Source organism: Protopterus annectens, chromosome 2.part0 (genome assembly GCF_019279795.1).
Source record: "Protopterus annectens isolate FY-2018-M chromosome 2.part0, PAN1.0, whole genome shotgun sequence".
Lineage (NCBI taxonomy): Eukaryota > Metazoa > Chordata > Ceratodontiformes > Protopteridae > Protopterus > Protopterus annectens.
Window position 1 is genome coordinate 720,987,452 of NC_056728.1, and position 21,077 is coordinate 721,008,528.

General features: G+C 35.4%; 1 protein-coding gene across 3 annotated transcripts in view; it reads left to right on the forward strand.

Annotated features, from left to right (window-relative positions):
- The window catches only part of SVEP1 (sushi, von Willebrand factor type A, EGF and pentraxin domain containing 1), a 2,252,988-nt gene that overhangs the window by 964,155 nt on the left and 1,267,756 nt on the right, over nt 1-21,077 (forward strand). For all 3 annotated transcript variants that reach the window (XM_044061036.1, XM_044061037.1, XM_044061038.1), the window contains exon 15: nt 10,208-10,390. In XM_044061036.1, coding sequence (XP_043916971.1) covers nt 10,208-10,390 — 183 coding nt within the window. The remainder of the gene's footprint in view (nt 1-10,207; nt 10,391-21,077) is intronic.

Below are 21,077 nucleotides of genomic sequence, written 5' to 3' on the forward strand. Positions count from 1 at the left end.
TTTCCTCCTTCATGACAGACAAGATAATGTGCAATTTTTCCAGAGAGAGTGAATGTGGGATTCCTGGATTGACCTATTTATAAGGACTGAAACAGGATAGGCAATGCTGTTGGCTGCTGTTTTAATGTACCTGCTTGGAAGGTCATTAGCTGAAGGATTCCTTGGTTCGAGTTTGTTTAAAAGTTGTTTTATATAGGATGTGGACCCAGGTTTGAAGTTGAAAGTGGATGTGGTAATATGTGGTTGTTGGGATTTGATGGTGGGGAATCCTTGGTAAGGAACACTACACTGTCTATGAAACAATAGTTTGATTCTATTGCAGTTTCAAGTGATGAGTTATTGGGTGAGGGGCTATGGTTGAATATTTGGCCAGGATATAAGATTTGTTTAATGGTTGACCAGAATTTCTTTGGGTTGTCTTTACTATCATTCTGAATGTTGTTTAAGCTTTTACAGTTTTTTTGTTTTCATTTATTTGTTTTTGGTACAGTTGGTTGCAGAGCATTCTGAAGTTTTCAAGATATTGTGATATTTTATCTTTGCACTATTCTTTCCATGCAGCAGTACAGCGGTAGCATTGTCGCCTCACAGCAAGAGGTTCTCCCGTTCGATTCTCGGCTGGAGCACCTTCTGTGTGGTGTCTGCATGTCCTCCCCGTGGTGGAGTGGCGTTTGAAAGACATGCGTGAATGGGTGTGCCTTCATTGAAGGTTGGGTGTCGGGCTGGCACCTCGGCACTGTAAAAATTGACTGCCAATCATTAGCGGACCAGAGTTCCACTGTGGCGACCCCTAACTGGGAAAAGCCGAAAGAAAAACAAAGAAAAACAACTATTCTTTCCATGCTTTTATTCTATCCTGCATTAACATTCTTCTACCTTTGGATGGCCAAATTGCATTATTTGTTTTCAGTCTCTTCATTCTAGGAGGCGCAAGGCTATTTAGATATTTATGAAAGCTGTACTGAATTAATTTACAGCATCCTCTAAGTGGTGTTTTTTAGGATAGTCCAGTTAATAGATGATAGGGTAGTAGTGAGTGTTTCTGGATTAAACTTGGACATATTGTCTGTTGTTTTATAAACATACTATTTAAGTGTCTGGCTGTACAGATTGGTAGATGGTCATTTTAATTTGTCCAAGTTTTTTGTGTTTCTAACACCATGGTGGGAATGGACCCCATTCCTAAGTCAAATTTTGACTGAAGTTCATGAAATTAGTATTGTTTCAATCTTTGATGTTAGCCAGAAGTGGACTTCGCAGCACCCGCAATGTGCCCAGTAATTACTCCTTCTGCAATTCATACAGATTTACATGTATCTGTAACATATCTAATCATTAAAGACCTGTTGCTCCTACTACTATTAGAACTGTCTGGCTATCCTTTTTGCACATTGCCCTCATTTCTGCCTGCAAATCCTGGTGTTTTATGGCTTTGTGTCTGTCTGTATGTAAGACATTGTAGTCACTGGATGTAGCAATTTCCATGATCAATGCTACTTTTGTCTTCTTTTCATGGGCTACTACATCTGGTTTTCTTGCCTCTATTTTTTGAACTGTTGGTAATGGGTGATCCCATGTGATATAAACTTCATCATGTTCTATAATACTTTGTGGCTCATGTTTCCAGTGTTTTTCAGATATTTCAATATTATACTGTTTGCACAATACCCAATGCAGCAGTCTTGCCACATTATTATGCCTTTCAGTATGCAGTCCTTCTGTCATTAGTATATGACAGTCAGCAACAAGATGTGCAGCTATTTCCAATTTTGTTTTACAAAACCTACATTTGTCTGTTTCTCCTACATAATCAGTGGACTTTAAAAACAATATGTATGTAGTCCACTTTCTTGGGCAGCCAATATTAACCTTTCATCTTTTGGTTTAAATTCACCTCTCCTTAACCATTCCTATGTTCAGTCCTGATCAATCAGAGGTTATTCCAGGAGTTTTCTATACTTGGAACTATAGTTACGCATTTTCCACATTTCTTGCCTTCTCATCTGAAGCTTCACTTTATATTCTTTTGTTTTTTGGCACATTCAATTGCTGCCTAATTTTTATCTACTTCTGGTTTAATTTCCATTCAAGCTTGACACCAATATGCTTCACTAAACTAAGCAGGTACGTCATCACAGACTTATTCTCCTCATGTTTTAAAACTTTCACTGTGTTTGAGTCTTGTGAGGTCAGCACATATGTATGCAGTCCTATGATTGCAGATCTATACATGTAACCAATTTCAAAGAAGCCCATACCTCCTTCAGAACAGGGAATATAAAGTCTTGGTATACACTGATTTTTGTACATCATTTGATAAGCATGAAGCCTCCTTCGTGTTTTGAGGCTAGCCATTCACTCCAAAACTGTAAGTCAAGACAGGAAAGATAAATCGGTGTGTATCTTGGACTTTGTTCCTAGATGTCAGCATTGTTTTTAGCATTAATTTTAGTCTTCCACAATATTCATTACTATTTTTATTTGCATTTGTTCATATTTTATTGTTGATCCTTCATCAGTTCACAAATATTTATACACTTCCTCTTGTTCAAGTTATTTTACATCACAGTTCTGTCCTAGGCTGATGTTTGCTTGGTGCTGCAGCTTTCTTGCTTTAAAGGTTGATTTTGCACATTTATCAAGATCAAATAACATTCTTTTATCATCTAAAAAAATGTTGACCACTTGCAGTTGTGCTTTCATTTCCTCATCTGATGAACTATGCAGTTTTGAAACACCCACAAAAAGAAAATGAGAAGTCTTTATACTTTGTTGTTTTCTGGGAGCCAAATTGTATCCTTGACCTAATCTATTAAGCAGACAGCTTAATGGGTTAAGGGCAAGGCAAAAGACCAGCGGTGAAAGAGAGTCACCTTGGAATAATAATTTGTCCTTTATCATGGCTTAACTGCAAAGTGTTTTTTCACTGTTTATTGGTTACTGTTATGTAATCGATCAGTGTACGGTGTATCTTAAACATTTTGAAGCACTTGTTTATCCACAAATATGCAATATTGTCAAATGCATGTTGGTACTCTCTCCAGGCGATACTTATATTCCTCCCCTTTTTACAGTTCATTATGGCTTTATTGAACAACAAATGATTTTTTGTTCCATTACATTTTCTTGTTACCCTTTGTTCTATTGCCATGATTGAGTTTTCTTCTAAATGACTATAAACTCTGACTGCATCACTTCCACTGTATAATTTGTACATTGTCAGAAGGCAATTGTCGATCTAAAGCTTTTACAATAGCTTAAAGGTTTGCTCTTAAGTAGGAGTATTTTTTTTCATGTTGTTAACCAGGTTGGCATCTGTTTGGGGTAGGCATATAAATAGTTCTTACTCATGGCTAAATCTTCATGTAAAGATGTTAACACTTTTACCCAGAAGTTTGGTACTGCATCAGAACCTGGGGTTTTCCAATTAGAAGCCTTTCTTAACGTAGTTTCAACTTCTCTGCCAGTTATTTCATCCCATTTCATATCCTGTACATTTGAACTTGTTATTTTTTCTTTTATTTCTTCTATCCATTCAGTATCTTTATTATCTTCCACAGGATCTTCACAGATATTTCCCCAAAATGTATCTATTTCTTTTTTTTTTTTTTTTGGTGGTGTTTCAATTCCTTTTGCCATGTCTCCCAGTTCCCTATAAAACTTTTTTGGGTCATCAATAAACTGCTTATTTTGTACTTTTCCTTTTTATTTATCTGTGTATCTTCTAAGTTTTTCTGCCTGTGCTGAGATTTTTAGTTTATTATTTGTGATAGTGCATGATAGATCCTGGTCTGTTTTAATACTGTGCATTGCTTTTATCACATCTATCTTTCTGAGTATTTTTGTTGATCTGTTCCCTGTTCTATACTCATATAACAGGGACATAATGACCTTTTAGTTTTCACTATTCAATACTTCCAAGATGGCGTTTGATTCTCCCCTTCCTTTCCTTTACTACCTTGTGTTTTTGTGATAAGACTTTATCTGTTATAAATTGAGCTGCACAGTTATATATCCTGTTTACTTCTGTTATATCATATGAATTTCTATAAACAGCCATAATTACTGTGCTCATTCATTTTATCACACTTCTAACTTTTTAGGTTTTATTGACTTTCTGTAGTCTATTTCTTTCATTGATGTTAATATGGCTATCCATCTCTATTAAATCAAGCAACTCTTCTCTTAGATCGTTTTCTTCTAAACTGAGGTACATTCTTTGTTCCAGACATTCTACAGAAAGTTCCAGAGCCTCTTCCTGTGCCACTGTCTCTTCAGTTTCATCCGGTGTCATCCATTGTTCTTTCCTATGGGAATTCACAGGCCTATCACTCCACAATATTGACTGCATCAGATTTGTCACAGTTTTCTGTTCTTCCTCTTGCTGTGCAATTCCAACCAAACTTTTGTACTGCTTTCCAGTGGAAGGTTCCAAAGTATCTTCATATGGCAAATGATCAGATGTTTCCTGCTCCACTGGTTTCTCATTAATTTGGTGATCCATTGCTGTATCCTGCTGTGGTGTTATCAGAGTGCTATCAGAGTTAGACGTTCTACACTAAATCCTTCACTTCTACTTTTCCTCTTTGTTTTCTTATTTTTGTATTATAAAATTTTCCATGTCTGGATGCCTTTGCCTGTATTTCTTTTCAAATATCTGCGGTGCTGTTCTTTTTGTATTTATTAGTTTTGTTTTCTCTTTGCATAAATGTTGCACCATATTAAACCTCTTTTTCTTTTTCTTTCACATGTCCATATTTCTTCTTCAGATGTTTCCTGCTCCTCCTGTATAGATTGGGAGATGGTCACTGTGAGTGTCTGACATTATACCCTCAGGTCAATTATTACAGAGGGTATCAGTTTATAGCTGGTACAGAGCAATTAGCAGGGAGACATAAAGTACAACATGTTTTCTTTGATTTACTGAACGCAGAAACCAAGAAGTTAGGGAGACTAAGTAACTGGCATACATAGTATAATCTATTAGTCAAGAGAGGGGATAGTGGCCAACTTACGAAGTGGTCCTTAGAGTGCAAGAAATAATCCTTTAGTGGGGAATGTCAAGGCTAGGCTCATAACTGACTAGTTAAAATGAATACACAGAAAGACTTTTCTTGGTAAACTTGCTTCATTGCACAATGACAATATTCTCAGTGAGAAATTTTGCAGAGGTGGTCCTTGTAGCAAAGCTCCTGCAGTTAGTTTATGGACTCAGTCTATATAAGTTAGGGGAGGAGTGTGGGGCTGTGCCCCCCCCCCCTGACACAAGGGGCTGCAAAGAGGCTAGCCCTTTGTAAAAAAGCTTAAAAAAACAATATATGTAACTCATGAAGCTCTGTCTTTGGTTTGAGTCTTACTTTCTGTAGCTTAAGCATTAGTGTTTTGCACCTTGTCATTGTCTTCATCATCATCAGCCCAGTTTCTCATTTTTACATTGGGTTGTGGTATAGCTCAGAGGTATTATAACTTTTCAAGGGTTTCTGCTTTCCAGAATGAAGAATCATAACTGTTCCTTTTTAGGACATATGAATTGCAGTCCTCATTAAGTAAAATTTCGGGATCCATAGGTTGCATATCTTGGGAAAGTTATCCCACAGAGGAATATTTCCTTGAGGCTTTACCTCCAGCATTTTTAAACACGGTGGTGCAGGTAGGGTGGAGCAAAAGGGGAATTCACCTTGGGAACAAGGTGTTAAGTGGTGTGACTGTCAGATGGCAGTCGGACATTATTGCAGTATTTCAATCATTTCCAGACTGACATTCAAATGAATGCCAGCACTGCCATTACAGCCAGGACTGAAATGCTTCAGCCACATTTATTGGGGTATAAGCTGTAGCAACCATTTCCTACAAATGTAGTAAATTGGTTTTACAGCTTTAAAAGTTGAAAGAAGAGATAAAGGGGAGGCACATGACACTAGAATAGTTAGCTACAGCTCTGCTTAAACAAAAGATGAAATAAATCCTCCTTCAGTTCCAGCTTTACCATGTCTACTTCTAACATTGTGTAACATCTGTTATTCAAAATCATGAAATAAGGGGGCGAGTCATGACCTATAATTTTACTGTCCCATCAAGTTTATTTTTAGACTGCTCGGTAATATACAGGAAATCAAACTACTTCATATACCTACATACAGAACTGAACAAAGCTAAAGACACAATGTATTTAACACATACGTATCCATATACATAAACATGTATTTTGCACTTTTGAGATTGGAAATTTTCATGAAACTTATTTCTGCAAGATTCTCCTATATTAAAAGACTAAAGAATACCCTAATACACATTTTTTGGAATAAGCAGCCCTCAGAAAGTCATCTACTTTACAAGGGACAATTTTATATTCTTTAGGACTTACTCATATATCTCTTGGCTCCATTATTTCTACTGGTACTAATTAGTTCAATAGGATTACTTTATTCTACAGTGTATATTGTTATTGTGGTACAATAAGTATTACATAGTTTAAATGAGAAAAAGATTTCTGACATTTATAAAAATATTAACTACAACAATGGAATATTATAGAACGAAAATGGAATGAGTGTCTAGCAAAGTATGATTTATATTTAATTATAACACAGATGGAAAACAGCCAGGTAGCACCTAACTTTGCTTGTATGACTGTGCTGTGCACATAGGCCACAGAATTCAACACAAGAAAAGAAAGGAGTTACCAGCCAGTTTCATGTACTAACTTTGCAATTTACTAAAATATAGCCCAGTAAGCAGTTTCTGCATAAAATAGCAACAATTCTAAATCAACCCCACTCCCTTCAGTTTTGTTACACCCATTTTACCAGTTTTCCTGACTAATACTCAGTTTTACAAACTTTCTAAACTCAGGAAGGCTTTATGCATTTTAACTTCTGAGACATCAAATAGGAACAAATTTTGAATGAAAGTAGGTTTAAGTTGAATATCATCTAGAAACAAAAGATTTCAGGAAGTAAACAGATTATCCTTAAACTGCCACTGAAAGGGCAGCCAGCAATTAGTAAATAATGTCAGGTGTAAACATAATCTAAAGGTGCCTTTTGCTATTGCTACTGCTCTGTGAAGGTTCTGCAAGTGCCACTGAAAAATAGAAAACCATTTTTTAGAAAGAGCGGAAATAATACTTGTTGCTGTGACTTTATCTTCATATATAACCAGAACTGGTGAACAAATGAGTTAGGTTTACGGGGGAAAACTGATGGTTAACATGCACTGCAGGAAAAAAGGATACAGAAAAAAAGAGATTGCACAGTCTCATTCTAGGCAAATAATACTTTCAAATTCAATATGAAACATGACATCATGCTGGCTAGCAATAAAAGACAAGCACTTATCAGAACATTAACTTCTGAATTTGTAAACACTTTATATGACAGTTCAGTTTCTCTGTGTGTCTCAATATAATCATCTCTGTATTAAAAAAAAGTCCTAGCTGACTTAATCTGAACAAGGAAAGACGTCTTGTCTGTCTCAGCTTTCTCTGAATTAGTGTTTCTGTGGAAAAACTGTAGGTCCCGTACTATTTACTTCTTTGCACCTTTCTCTGCTATGTCTTTTCAATTTCTCCAAATCTTTTGGGTTTCTAATACCATGATGGGAATAGACCCCATTCCTAAGTCAAAGTCTTTGAGGCTGACTGAATGTTATTAAAGAACATAATCAAGGAACTTTGCTTAAGGAGTTTACTGTGACAGTCTTTAAGCCCACAGTCTTGAAAATCATAATCCCAAGACCATAATATCAAGATAGTGATTACTTGTGTGAACTCGGAGCAAATGTTAAAGTGGGTTCTGCATGGGTGTGAACCTAAGAAAAAGTGCTAATATGTATCCTACGGGGGAGGGGGCGGCATGTCCTGTAGTTCAATATTTTGGTTTTCAGTATTTTGGTCTTTGAATATTATGGTATCAGAATTATGCTTTTGAAGCAACATCCCATTAAAGAAAGATTAATGTAATCATGTGGATGTTAAAGTCAATGATTATTTATTGTTAATTATCAGTTACTTATTCCAGTCTCTGTTAAATCCATTAAAATAAAACAGAGGTCTCAACCATTTACAGCATAATTCTGAGACCTTTCTTAAGTTGGAGTTTCATTTTTTGACATTACTGTATGCTTTCAACTTTCCAATAAAGAAATCAAACTTCACAATAGGTAGCAAATATTATAAGGGAAAATTAAATATAGCCTTTAAATTCTGAGATAACTGAGAGCTGTGAAAATGCTAGCTTCATTGTCCCAGATATATGAGTTATTTAAACAAAAGGCTAGAACAGTTTGAGTAAAAATTATATAAATATTTTTTGCATATCAACAACTATTAATTTCCCAATGAACATAGTGAAATAATCATTTAGTGCTGACTAAACTGGAAATCAGATAAAAATGCAAGAAATTAGATGAAATTGTATATTATGTCTACCATGTATGTTCTACAAGTCTCTAGATGCACAGGGGCTACTGCTACAAGATGTCATGTTGAATTGCTCAAGCAGTCCAATTCATGGGATACAAGTGGATGTGCAGCACTGTAAATTGCAGTCCAACTCATCGGATACAAGTAGATGTGTACAGCACTGTAAATTGCAGTTCAACTCATGGGATACAAGTGGATGTGCAGCACTGTAAATTGCAGTCCAACGCATGGGATACAAGTAGATGTGTACAGCACTGTAAATTGCAGTCCAACTCATGGGATACAAGTGGACATGCGCAGCACTGTAAATTGCAGTCCAACGCATGGGATACAAGTGGACGTGCAGCACTGTAACTTGCAATCCAACTCATGGGATACAAGTGGACATGTGCAGCACTGTAAATTGCAGTCCAACGCATGGGATACAAGTGGACGTGCAGCACTGTAACTTGCAGTCCAACTCATGGGATACAAGTAGATGTGTACAGCACTGTAAATTGCAGTCCAATGCATGGGATACAAGTAGATGTGTGCAGCACTGTAAATTGCAGTCCAACGCATGGGATACAAGTAGATGTGTGCAGCACTGTAAATTGCAGTCCAACTCATGGGATACAAGTAGACATGTGCAGCACTGTAAAGCAGGAGGAGGAAAAGGTGGAAGATGAGTTCATACACATTTAAGAATTTGACAGGGTGTTGGCAAGGTTTCACTGATGTTTAGATTGATTGACAGGCAGAGGTAAAACAAAAATCAGTGCAAGCATGCAGAGCTGAAAGGTTGGAATAACAGAGAGCATGAGACAGGGTACTGTAGTGAGAGTGACCACACCAAAATGCATTTACATAAGAGCTACATGGAGATCTTGTACGGTTGATCCTCCTGGGAGCTTTGGACAGACAATGCTGCCAAGCAGTAACACACCATAACAATTCCTGATGCCCATGCCATACAACAAGTCTTGATGAGTGAAAGCTGTATGTATGTATGTATGTCCGTGTGTGTGTGTGTGTGTGTGTGTGTGTGTGTGTGTGTGTGTGTGTGTGTGTGTGTGTGTGTGTGTGTGCAGGTATGTTTCTCAAATGCATGTCATCTGTACATATCAAGATGCCTTTTACTAGGGATGCAACTAGACTAACAGCTGGCACAGTTCAGTAAGGTTGTTAACTATACAACAGGTGGCTTCTGTGGTCCAGAGGTGGATCCTCTGTGCCTCCAACTGCCACTGTGTTCCTCATGATGTCTGCATAAGTATTCACAGTAGAGGATGTTCTGCACCTGCATGGACCTCCCTATTTCATATCTCACAGTCGAGTTCACAAAATTATGTAGGGAATGGATAAAATATTAGCTGTGTCTCGGGCTTCTGCATACTTGTAGAACTTGTAGCCCCTTCTACTTGGGATTCATAATAGAACCCTCTATTGACAATCAAAACAAAATGAGCTTGTAAAAACATGCTTGCATAAACTGATGTTGGACTACCAATGACATTTTTTCATGTCTTCATCAAGCAAAGATGTTTATCAGAGGAAAAAAATGATGGCAGTACAAAGCATGAACATTTATTACATTCAGTTAGACATAATGTTGTTTAATTGAAACATTATATTATTGTTTCTCATCATTTAAAATGTTGTTTTATGTTTTAAATTTCCATTTTCTAGTTATTTGTTTAGTATATTTAATCAACTTTTACAGAATATAATAAATTCAGAATTTACTGAAAGTAACGTATTGTTTTATTACATATGCATGTAGAATGTGTGTTATATTTTTTCCAGGACCAGGAGGATGGGGAACAAGTTGGAGTATACAGAATGGACTGGATTACGTATCTGAAGACTCAGAGGCAACTTGGCAAACAGACAGTCATGTAGGCATGAAGCCCAGAAGAGTTAAGCGGTACAAGAAGCTAGACAATTCATTAACTGACCAGAAAATTCAGCTAATTTTTAACATTACTGGTAAGGATCCATGTGTAGAAATGTGAACCACTTGTTAAGCTAATGTTAACACAAACATTATATTCCTTGTATTTTCTTTATTAATAATTTATTTTTCGATATGTGATGGATTCTTGTATTAGTGTCATGGCTTTACTAAAAGTAGATATTCAGTTCTTAACTTCTAGACCTATCCAAAACCAAACTGCTGCACATAAAGATAAGGCAGTGTCCTTTTGACAGCAGTTCACATGCATATATTTCCATCCTTTCGAGTTCAGAACATCATTTAACATACAACTTGTTCTGAAGTAACAGACTTTAGAAAACACTATTTTAATGTTAATAAATTTCTGTTCTAATGACACTATCAAAAATTAGTTAATTGGCAGTCTTTCAGTAAAGTAAATTTTTTACGTGCATCTAATATTTAGCTGGCATTATGAGAACAGAACCAATTTCTAGTAACTTTGATGGAGAATAATTTACACTGAATGCCGACAACAGGAACTTCTGAAATTCATATAACTGATGAAAAGTATACTCCAAGCTGGAGATTCTATCTCAGCCATAGTAAATAGATGCAGGGAAGTGGGAAATATTAGAATAAAATGCTAGTTTATATAACTGCAATCAACTACATAAAGAAGAACACTAAACAAGTAGGAAAAAAGAAAGACTGCATTGTTTAGGAAATTAAAAGGTATGCTGCCTTATGTATAAAGCATCAGTCATGATTTTTGAAGATGATGAGTAGTTTGGCAGTAAGTTTCCACACATCTAAGAGAGCGTGTGTTGTAACTTTAAGAAGCATTTCCAAGTGTGGGCTCATACATATAAATAGGCAGCAGTGCCATTTTGAGAAAACAGCCAAAGTGTTAACATGTATGAGTGCAGTAGTCAGTCTGTTTATAAGTTAATTTAAGTTTAAGTCTGTTTTATGCTGACCGGATGAGCGACAACATCTATGATAGGAAGTGGAACACTGCATATAGTATGTATGTGTATATATATATATATATATATATATATATATATATATATATATATATATATATAATTTATAAATGAGATTATTCAAAACAAAAAAAAAAGCATTGAACTACTTCTTTCATTGCTTCCTCAAGCAGACATATTTGATAGGAAATGTAAACTAATATCTTGAATTTGGTATCATATATTTTATGGGTGGCCATGGTGGTGCAGCAGTTAGCATTGCCGCCTCACAGCAAGAGGTTCTCCGGTTCGATTCTCGGCTGGGTGCCTTCTGTGGGGAGTCTGCATGTCCTCCCTGTGGTCGTGTGGGTTTCCTCCGGGTGCTCTGGTTTCCTCCCACATTACAAAGACATGCATCAGGAGCCTTTCACCCCAAGCCTCTGCTGAAAACTGACTTTGTTCCAAGCTGGACTTTCCTGGTTAACAAATAAATAAATATCCGCATTCAGCGGTGGGTTATTGCTATTATATAATGACATTATCTAAGAAAGAAATTGCTTAACTTTCTTAAATACTGTCTTTGTATAATGACACTGTAGTGTTCTTCCTTGTTTGCTGATATGCTGCACATTCATATGGGACTTCTGTTCTCATGCCTGCACATCACATCAGTATAGTACAGGAGAAGAGAGAATCTCCTTTGCTGTTTTTTCTCTATTCAATAGTTTTTCTTTTTCTTCTGCCAAGATTTTGTGAGTTGCAGTGCAGAAATGCAAAATTCAGTCATGTTTCTGATTCTTCACTTTTGCAGAACATACCTGATTTTATTTTTTTTTGTATTTTGTTCTGTCCGTCAGCATACATCAATAGAAAATGTGTCCACTCACTTCAATAGCCAGAGTTTTTTCTTTGGTATATGTCTGATTTACATTGGGCACAATGGTTGGTATGTCTAATTAGCATGCTTGTTTTTTTAATTATAATAAGCAGTAATTGTATAATTGTTGTTATATCTCAGTGACTTAGTAAGCCATAAAAGAGTTTTGTCTGTGTTGTTCGCAGGTTGTGTCTATGTTTTGGTTTTAGACTACTGGAAACCAACAAAAAAGCCCTTTGTGCTTCGGTACTGAAAGGCAACAGAAGAAAATGTACACAAAAGTAAACCAATAATACTTAAAATAGGTGCACAGCCTGACTTAATAATGATAGGCATTTAAGGATTTGACTTTTGGTAGATGGGATGGTGGTTACTATAAAGGAAGAAATGTCCTTTTCCCCAATTATACAATGAGCTTGAATCTGATTACAGGAAATGCCCTAAATATTTGCTTTGTTCATTGCATTTTCAGTGCTGTAAATTTTAGAAATGCTGGATGGATTATTTATGTATTTCCCCTGACTTTGCCTCATATTAGTTGTTTTTGACAGCTGGTTGAAAGTAGTAGCCCCAAGCCAGTTGGATAGCAAGCACTTCTTCTAAATATGTTATCTGATAAACTTCAATTGGGTTTTGAGTCAGGCTTACTTAGTATAAATCTATTCTGCCAGTGCAGCTGTATTTAATAAAAATATTTATATTTACTGTTAGATTTTTTTCACTAAATCTTGAAAATCAGAATCTTGAACCCATAATTTAGAAAGACCAAAACAGTGAAGACCATAATTGTGGACCAGAAAATAATAATAAGCAGAACATATAGGAAATATTAGATTTCCCACTGAAAGTCTTTTGACTGAGGTGCTAGGACATTTATGTTTTAATAAAAGCTTTTTTCTTCCAGATATCGTTATTATATAAATATTACTTTTGAGAAGACAATATAGTACAAATGTAAAAATAGCTTGGCGTGAACAATTAAATAAGTATATTACAGATTAGCAGGGGAGGGAAATATGTCTTAATCCATGATGTGTAACTAAATTGAGAAAATTTTGCATTTTTGAATGGAAATGTTTACATCAATATTTCTGTACTCCTACAAGATTTGAAAAAAAAAATGCTCTCAGAGAAAACAAGCATTTGATGGAGATATGATGGTTTAGAATGAGATTCTTGGGAGCATATATTCTGGTTATGTAAGCAGTTGCGTTAGTACACAAATGGTTTGAATAATATCCATAGTCTCTTACTTGGAAGAAAATTTTGCCTCAGTAAAGAAATGTTTTCTTTGAGTTCATACAAAGTAATATTTACCAAAGAAATAAAAGAATTGCTGCCTTTAGTACTGATAGTGACTACAAAAGCTGTAAAGAAAGTGGAAAACCAAAGACAAAGCATCAATAAGAAAGAGTAAAAATGATTTCACAGATTAAAAATATGGAACTGAGAACTATGAGAAATTAGAAACACAATGTCATAATATGAAAAATAACTTATGGGATGCTGCATTGAAATATTAACTTGAAGAGGATATTGAAATGGAGAAAGTACCTACGATCTATATATGTTTAATGAAGTTGACTCCAATACAAGGTGAGAAGTCTCTGGTCCAGTTGTTAGACTTGTATTAGAGCGTATGTAAAATAATATGGTCAGTAATTAATCCTAATCTCAAATTAAGTTGTAATTAGTTTTAGTGTATAACTGTTTTTGTTTATTGAGCAAAGTGAAATCATGCATGGAATTAAGACTGACTAGAATAGTTGACTGTGATACGGGTATATGCATGCTTTACAATGACAAGTTGTAAATGAATGCAGGCACTGTCTGTCATGATACTGCTTCAGAAGTATTGCATAAACATAATTATAAAATGGTTGTGTCAGTCAGCACTGACAAAATACAAAGTACACCATGTGTGGGGATCACCCACTATGTTACTGTGAAAAAATAGGTGAATGTTTGTTAAATCTTTGCAGTGCAGAACAGTGTGGAGCTTGGAAATTCTAAGGCTCAAAATGAGGAACATTTGTCATAGTGAGGCACAGATGAGAGAGGGGTGGTTGGTGTTTACCCACTGTTAGCCTAAAGTCAACCTTCCACCATAGTAAATGAAAATTTAGGATGCTTTTAACATGATCATAGATAGAGCATCTGTTGAAGGAGGAAATAAATCCCATTAGTTAACATGTTCATAGCTAGACATCTGTTAAAGCAAATAAATAAACCATTATCTTTGGGGCAATACATCAGATTGTTCATAAAATTTTGGATTATAGCCTTGCCTTTTTCACATTCATATAACTTCCTGTTTCATGGTCATTGGTGGGCTTTCACTAGCCAGACATCAGTGGCTAGCTTCATATGTATAAAGAACAGAATCAAATGAATGAAGACTTAATACTTAGCTCTGTGGTACCCTTAATATAGTACATACATCATTAGATAGGATATCAGAAACCCTTATCTGTTATGTTCTACATCTCAGTGCATCCGTTATATAATATGATTATTAATTCCAAAGTTATGTAAGTGTCAGTAATGCTAGCATGGGGAATAATAGAAAATGCTTTGTAAAGTACAAAAATGCCATATCATCTGGGGCTGTATCTTTTAAAAGTGATATATCATCTTCAAAAGAATGAAAAGAAAGAAAAAAAGAAACCAAACCCAGCATGTTTATTCTTCCATTGGTAACACTGTACTAATAAGTATTAAGATGGCTACATTCCCAATATAATTCTCTCTCAACTTAGCCAGAACCACCTTTTTAATGTTAGAGATGGTATTAGTCAATAACCAGAGAAGTGCTACCTACCTTTACAGGCAGTATTAGTCAAGCTAACAAGTCTGTTGTTGACATTTTTAAAGAAGAGGTCAGCAATAGCTGTCTTCTATTCTAGTGGGACTATACTCCATTTAAATGAACAAAAATACCAGTGGTAGAGGAAGAGCATCAGAACATTTACAAATAAAAACCCTAGGAGTTTTGTTTGGTGCCCTTGACATACACTGCAACAGCTGTAGTAGTGGGAACAGTTTTTGAAACACAAGAATAATAAATAATGTGAGGCATAACTAGATTCATTGATGTTTGTCATAAAGATCACTGTTAAGGTATAACTCATCACAGATGAGAATCAGCTGCTGGTGGAGGTCTGCCCACCCACCTAATTTTTCATAGCTTTGGACATCCCCAAAGCATGAGTGGCTTACTCCATAAATGAGTAATTTTATCGGACTAAGAGACTATTCTTTCTAACTTTATAGGTTTCTACACCAGACACTGATATACACTAGCCACTGATACACCTAAATTTTAGAGTTACAAGGTGAGAAATTTCCCTTGCCAAAAGCAACCAGTGCAGTTGATAGAGGATGTGTTGGGAGGTGCACAGACACTGACATCTTTCAGTTTGCAGGATATTTTTATGTATAAATTTCATGATTACTTGATGTTTTCTCTTTTTCCTGATGCTGTTGGGTATAAGTAAAAGATATGAGAGGCACAAAGACCAGCACATAGAGGGTACAGGAGACTTGCACACTTCAAAACAGAGTGCTTAGAGTGATTTTATTAGCATTTTTTTCTGGTGCATCTTTCAATCAATTTGATTCAACCCTTCTACTAACTCAGGTTTGATGGAAAATAATAAAGCTGTTATTAATAAGGATGATCTGGTGAGTTGGCTTTCACGAGCACTAATGTAACCACTTTCAAGATTCTAAAAGCTGTGGCATTACCAAGTATTATGTTGTATTAGTTACTTTATTGCTGTGTTAATTATCAAGTTTGGCTTCAGATTTTTGTATTATATGACTAATAAGATACATTTTTTTGACATTACATTCTGTAATGACTTTACTGGGAAAACATGTACTAAACTATATATAAAGCACAAGCTGGTGAACATTTTTGTTTGTTGCACTAATTTCTACCCTCACACTTCTCTGTATTCAAAAAAAGGGCAGAAATTTCAAATAGAGGGAATGGAGATTAGTAGTACATATAAAAAGGAAGATGTTTTTTAGTCACTTGATATAACATATAGTTACAGGCATTTATTTCTATGATTGATAATACTGTTATGTGTTAAGAGAGAGATTTATTGAAAAAAGTCTGTATTATTTCATGGAGTAAGGATAAGTATATCAGTGATTATGTCCACAGTCACATTAGATATCCCTATTCTAACACCTCCCCTCTTCAACATAAACTGCTGCTTCCCATATATTATGTTTAAGTTGGGCAGTGTTGTAATATGGATATCCAATATAATTGCAGACTACATGGTCATTGGAGACTGTCATTTTATTGAATCCCAAGTGGTTGAACCCATTTGATTGAAAACTCATTTCACTGAAAACTCATTTGACTAAAAACTCATTTCACAGAAAAGTGCAGAAGTGTATGGAAAATGTTTAGTGGTGTCATTTCTTATCATAGGCATTATTACAGAAGTAAGTCTAGAAAAATAGTTGTGGATTAAGATGGGAAGCATCATGTTGTACCCCCAGATCTGCAGATGTTTGTGTTTTCTCTCCAGTACTGGTTCACTGTGCGTGGTATTTTGTTTTTCTTTTCTCCACAGTTATGCGACCACAGGGTTAGCATATGCAAGTAAAGGGGTGTGAAGGTTGCATGGGGTGCAGGGGCATATTTTGTATGGACAAGGTTTCTATAGAATGTGTTTTAGACAAAAGAGTTTACAATGGGTTTGATTGTTTGGGATTCAATAAAAGAAGAATTTACGGAAATGACATAGACCTGATCATTGATATACTTACTCGCTGAATGAATAGTGTTCAATTTGTACTCTATTAAGTAGGGAGAAAAATAGTGGCATTTAATATACTTAGTTTTAACAATGGTTTTGTTGTTTAAGCTTTAACATACTCTTATGGCCTAGTTTATATTGGAGAAGAGATTAGGAAATATAAAATCAGACTACAGCAGCATATCAGATATATTAAAAATGTTAGACCTGAGAATCCATTAGCAGTTCGTATTATGCTATTCTACACATGATACTATACTGCATTTCAAGATACAGTTGTAGTATAGCTCTGTTTTGACTAAAGGAAGGGATTAGAATACATAAAGACTGTAGTAGAAAAGGAGCATCTTTTTACAAAAATGTAAAACAGTAAAACCATATAAGATGAATTATGAGCTAACTTCGAAGTACTTTTTTTGTATAATTGTTTTTAATTTTTTATTAGTATTATTATCAATATGCATTTTATACTTTATTAAGCAATTACATCTTATTACACTTTAAATAGCATTAATGCAACAGAAACAGCAATAAAAACAATAACAGTACAAGGTCTGAAATACAAATATCAATTTAAAAGATAATTTACAATAAACTTTTACTTTACAATCACGTAGGTGATTTTGTTGTGTTTATGTGTTTGGCTCCTTGGAAAGCATCAGCTAGGGTGATATGAGCTGATGCTGAGTTGTGAGACATAGAAGGATAAAGCTCTGAGTATGTTTCAGCTGACCCAGGTTTAATTAGCTGCTCAGGTGACTGACCCCTAGGATTCCTTTAGATTTTACGCTGACCCCAGCTCTAATGGACAGAGTGTGAGAGGTATGAGGAGGCTTATAGATGATAGCCATGGAAAACCGGTTAGGGAGCTATAGGGTAATACAGAGGGAAGAAAAAGATCCATCCCAAAATTAAATAACTAAATTATTGCTTCTAATGTGCAGACATTGGTGTTTTTCATTTTATTATTACTATCATTCAGAATCTATACTCCAATTGGAGGATGTTGGGGAACCTTTTCCATTAATTAAACTTGGTTTAAAAATCGAACGTATGTATCATAAATTTCACTGTAGGCCTTTTCTCATCTAAGGAATGATCTTACCAGTGACTGCTTTTTATGCTGATAGTAATGAAAACACTTTTTCCTGACTGTAATGTTTCTGGGGTTTATCCAGTAGTATCTGGGTAAGCAATATACTGTTGTGAGTTTGGGCTGCTGGGGATGTCAAAGTGTATTGTTTATATTATATGGGTATAAAAATATAATAATTTCTCTTGTTTTTATATAGATGGAAGTACAGACTAATTTTCTTAGTTTAAGCAATTAACAAGTAAATATTTTATATTTTTAAGCAAACAAGCTACAAAATAGAAACCATGAAAAAAATAGCTTTCTAATATTTAAGAAGAACTATTTCTGGCATATATAAAGTTGTTAGCTTTTTTCTCCATTAACAAATATCTGCAGTCAGAGACATTGCTTCTACAGGTGCAGGAAATTAATCAGTAAATGACTGACTTATGAACCTTGAGGCATTGTATTAGAAACATTGTAACAAGCATTTAAAGGGAAACAAGCAAGCAGTTCAGTGAAAATTTTGATATTGATGGAAGAGAACACAATGCAACAATATGCATCCATAGCAGCATTTAGCAATTCATTTAATGTTAAATATAACAGTGTACAACTAAGTTTATGCATTTAAGGGAAGCCATTGCACTTTTTCTTAAGTATAGAAGCACATACAAGTTAGTTTTCACAACTGGGGGTAATAGAGATAGGACAAGGATAGACTATATTTATGCAAGATTTTACAAAGACTGTAGAATGTGCTCCCAGTATAATTAAACCTAGCTTTAGAATAGTCAAAGCCTGTGGGTGCAGCTATATATTTGGGAAAAATGTCTCTACATGGAATGGTAACTTCCCTTTTTGGAAAGTGTATATAGTTTTGCATTTGTTGTCAGTTGAAAGATGTTGGTGCTCAAAAATGTATCTAGTTTCTTGTTTCTAGACTATTTTATTGAAGCAACAAATCTGTGAAAATGTGACTTGGATTCAAACGAACATGAGAAGCAGTAACTGCATGCAACATTAGCTTGCTAAACATTAATGTGTATATGTGAGTTGCAAGTTAGAAGCAAAGAAAGAAATTCAGAATGAATATTTATCACACTATTAGAGACAGATGAAAAAAGTGGGTAAAGATACTGATAGTGAAAGGGGCTTCACTAATGACAGAAGAAGAAATTAAAGGTAAAAATTGTAGATTTGTATTAATATCAGATTATTGGCAGGGAGGATTATATTTGCAAGTATTTACTTTCCACAAAAAACTACTGTTATGAAGCTTAAGAGAATTCTGAGAAAAATAACTAATTTGTTGTAGGGATGTTATTTGTAGTTAGGGACTGAACCTGATTTGCAATACTGAGGATGTATGAGGAGACCTAGAAGGGAAATACAACAAAATAGAGGATGTTTCTGAATAAATATATGAGAATACGGGTTAGCAAACGATCAGATGATCGAACACTGTTAGTTCGAACACTAAATGTTGAACCGACAAAATAGCGAATGACCGGAACAGCAAAATTTTTCCTAGGGAAAGAAATTGCTGGGCCGGCTATCCGGGTTGTGCCATTTTCTCCACTGTAGTGCGATTTCAGAGTCAGTATATTTAAGTAGGGGGTGTGTGGGGGGCACAACCCCACATGTGGGGTGGTGTGGGGGGTGAAGTCCCCCACTTCATTTAGTGTTTAGTGTTTTTTTTGGGGGGGGCAGTGATTTTTTTCCCCTGGGAAAAAAAAATCTCTGTTCTGGTTGTTTGCTGTTTTGCGTTTTCAAGATTTAGGGGTCGATATAGCAACGTCTGATCATCTGATTGTTCATCGTTATACTATAGACCCGAGAATATTTGGCGTGGAAGACATGAATCCTCTAGCAAGAACTCATCAGGGCTGGACTGGATAGAATGTTCATTTCAAAGAAGGATAGATATTTACTTGAAAGCTCTGAAACACATCCAATTACTAGTTCAGAGCATGTGGCAATAAGGACTAACAAGAAGATGCAGACAGTGAAGTAAATATGAGACATTGAAGCTTCCTACATAGTTGTTAAAAAGAGAGGAGTATAAGGAAGGGGCAGTGGAAATTAAGGAAGACAGACATTTCTTCAGCGGGGATAAAATGAAAATGAAGCTTAAAGTAAGGTCAGCATCAAATATATATAAAAGCAAAGAAATATTATTTAAAGGGGGTATCTTAAGTTTAAGTATTATACAACAAGGGGAATTCCGGAGAGCAAGAATAGGAACAATTGATGAGTACTAAAGGGAAAAATAGAGTATTTAGAAAATGTGCATGAGTTTATAAAGGTTGCTCCTAAGCAAGCAGTTTTGATAACAACTCCAGAGCACCAAAACTCTTAGAACAACAACTCAGGCAACAGAATGTAGAAAGGGGTATTGCAAACAAAGGGAGCATGTGATAAGAAAACTAACCACAGAACTATAGAATTATTACAGATCATTTAGAAATTATTTTAAAATGTTGTATAATGCAGAGAGATGAGGAAACCAAGAAAAGGCTCAAATGAAAATATTTACAATAAAGTTAACTATGCCAAGGTTAGAGGAATATGAGGTCTGAAGAATAATAGACAGAGAGGGATTATATAAAAATGGTATTGTATAATCAAGCAACAGTGAAGTCTCCAGGAACAGATTGTATTCCTCTTAAAGTTTAGAAACTAGAAGTGAAGAAAGTGAGAAATATCAGGGAGATGTTTGTTGACAATATTTTAAAAGGAAAAACAGTACCAGCACCGGGAAAGAAAACTGCTGTGGCTCTATTACTCAAAATGAACAAAGCCCCCCCACCAACCCCAGCTTCATGTATGCCGACTTAAATTTGAAACCATGATTATAAAGTATTTATGTCTATACAATGGCAAAGGCATTGCTAAAGTTGATAAATATGGATCAGTGTGGTTTTGTAAAAGGGAGACAAACATTTGACTAGACAAGCAGAACAATGATGATCCAGACAGAATCAAAGTAAAAGGAAATGCTGCTACTGTGTGTGTGCATTGATGCAGAGAAGGCAT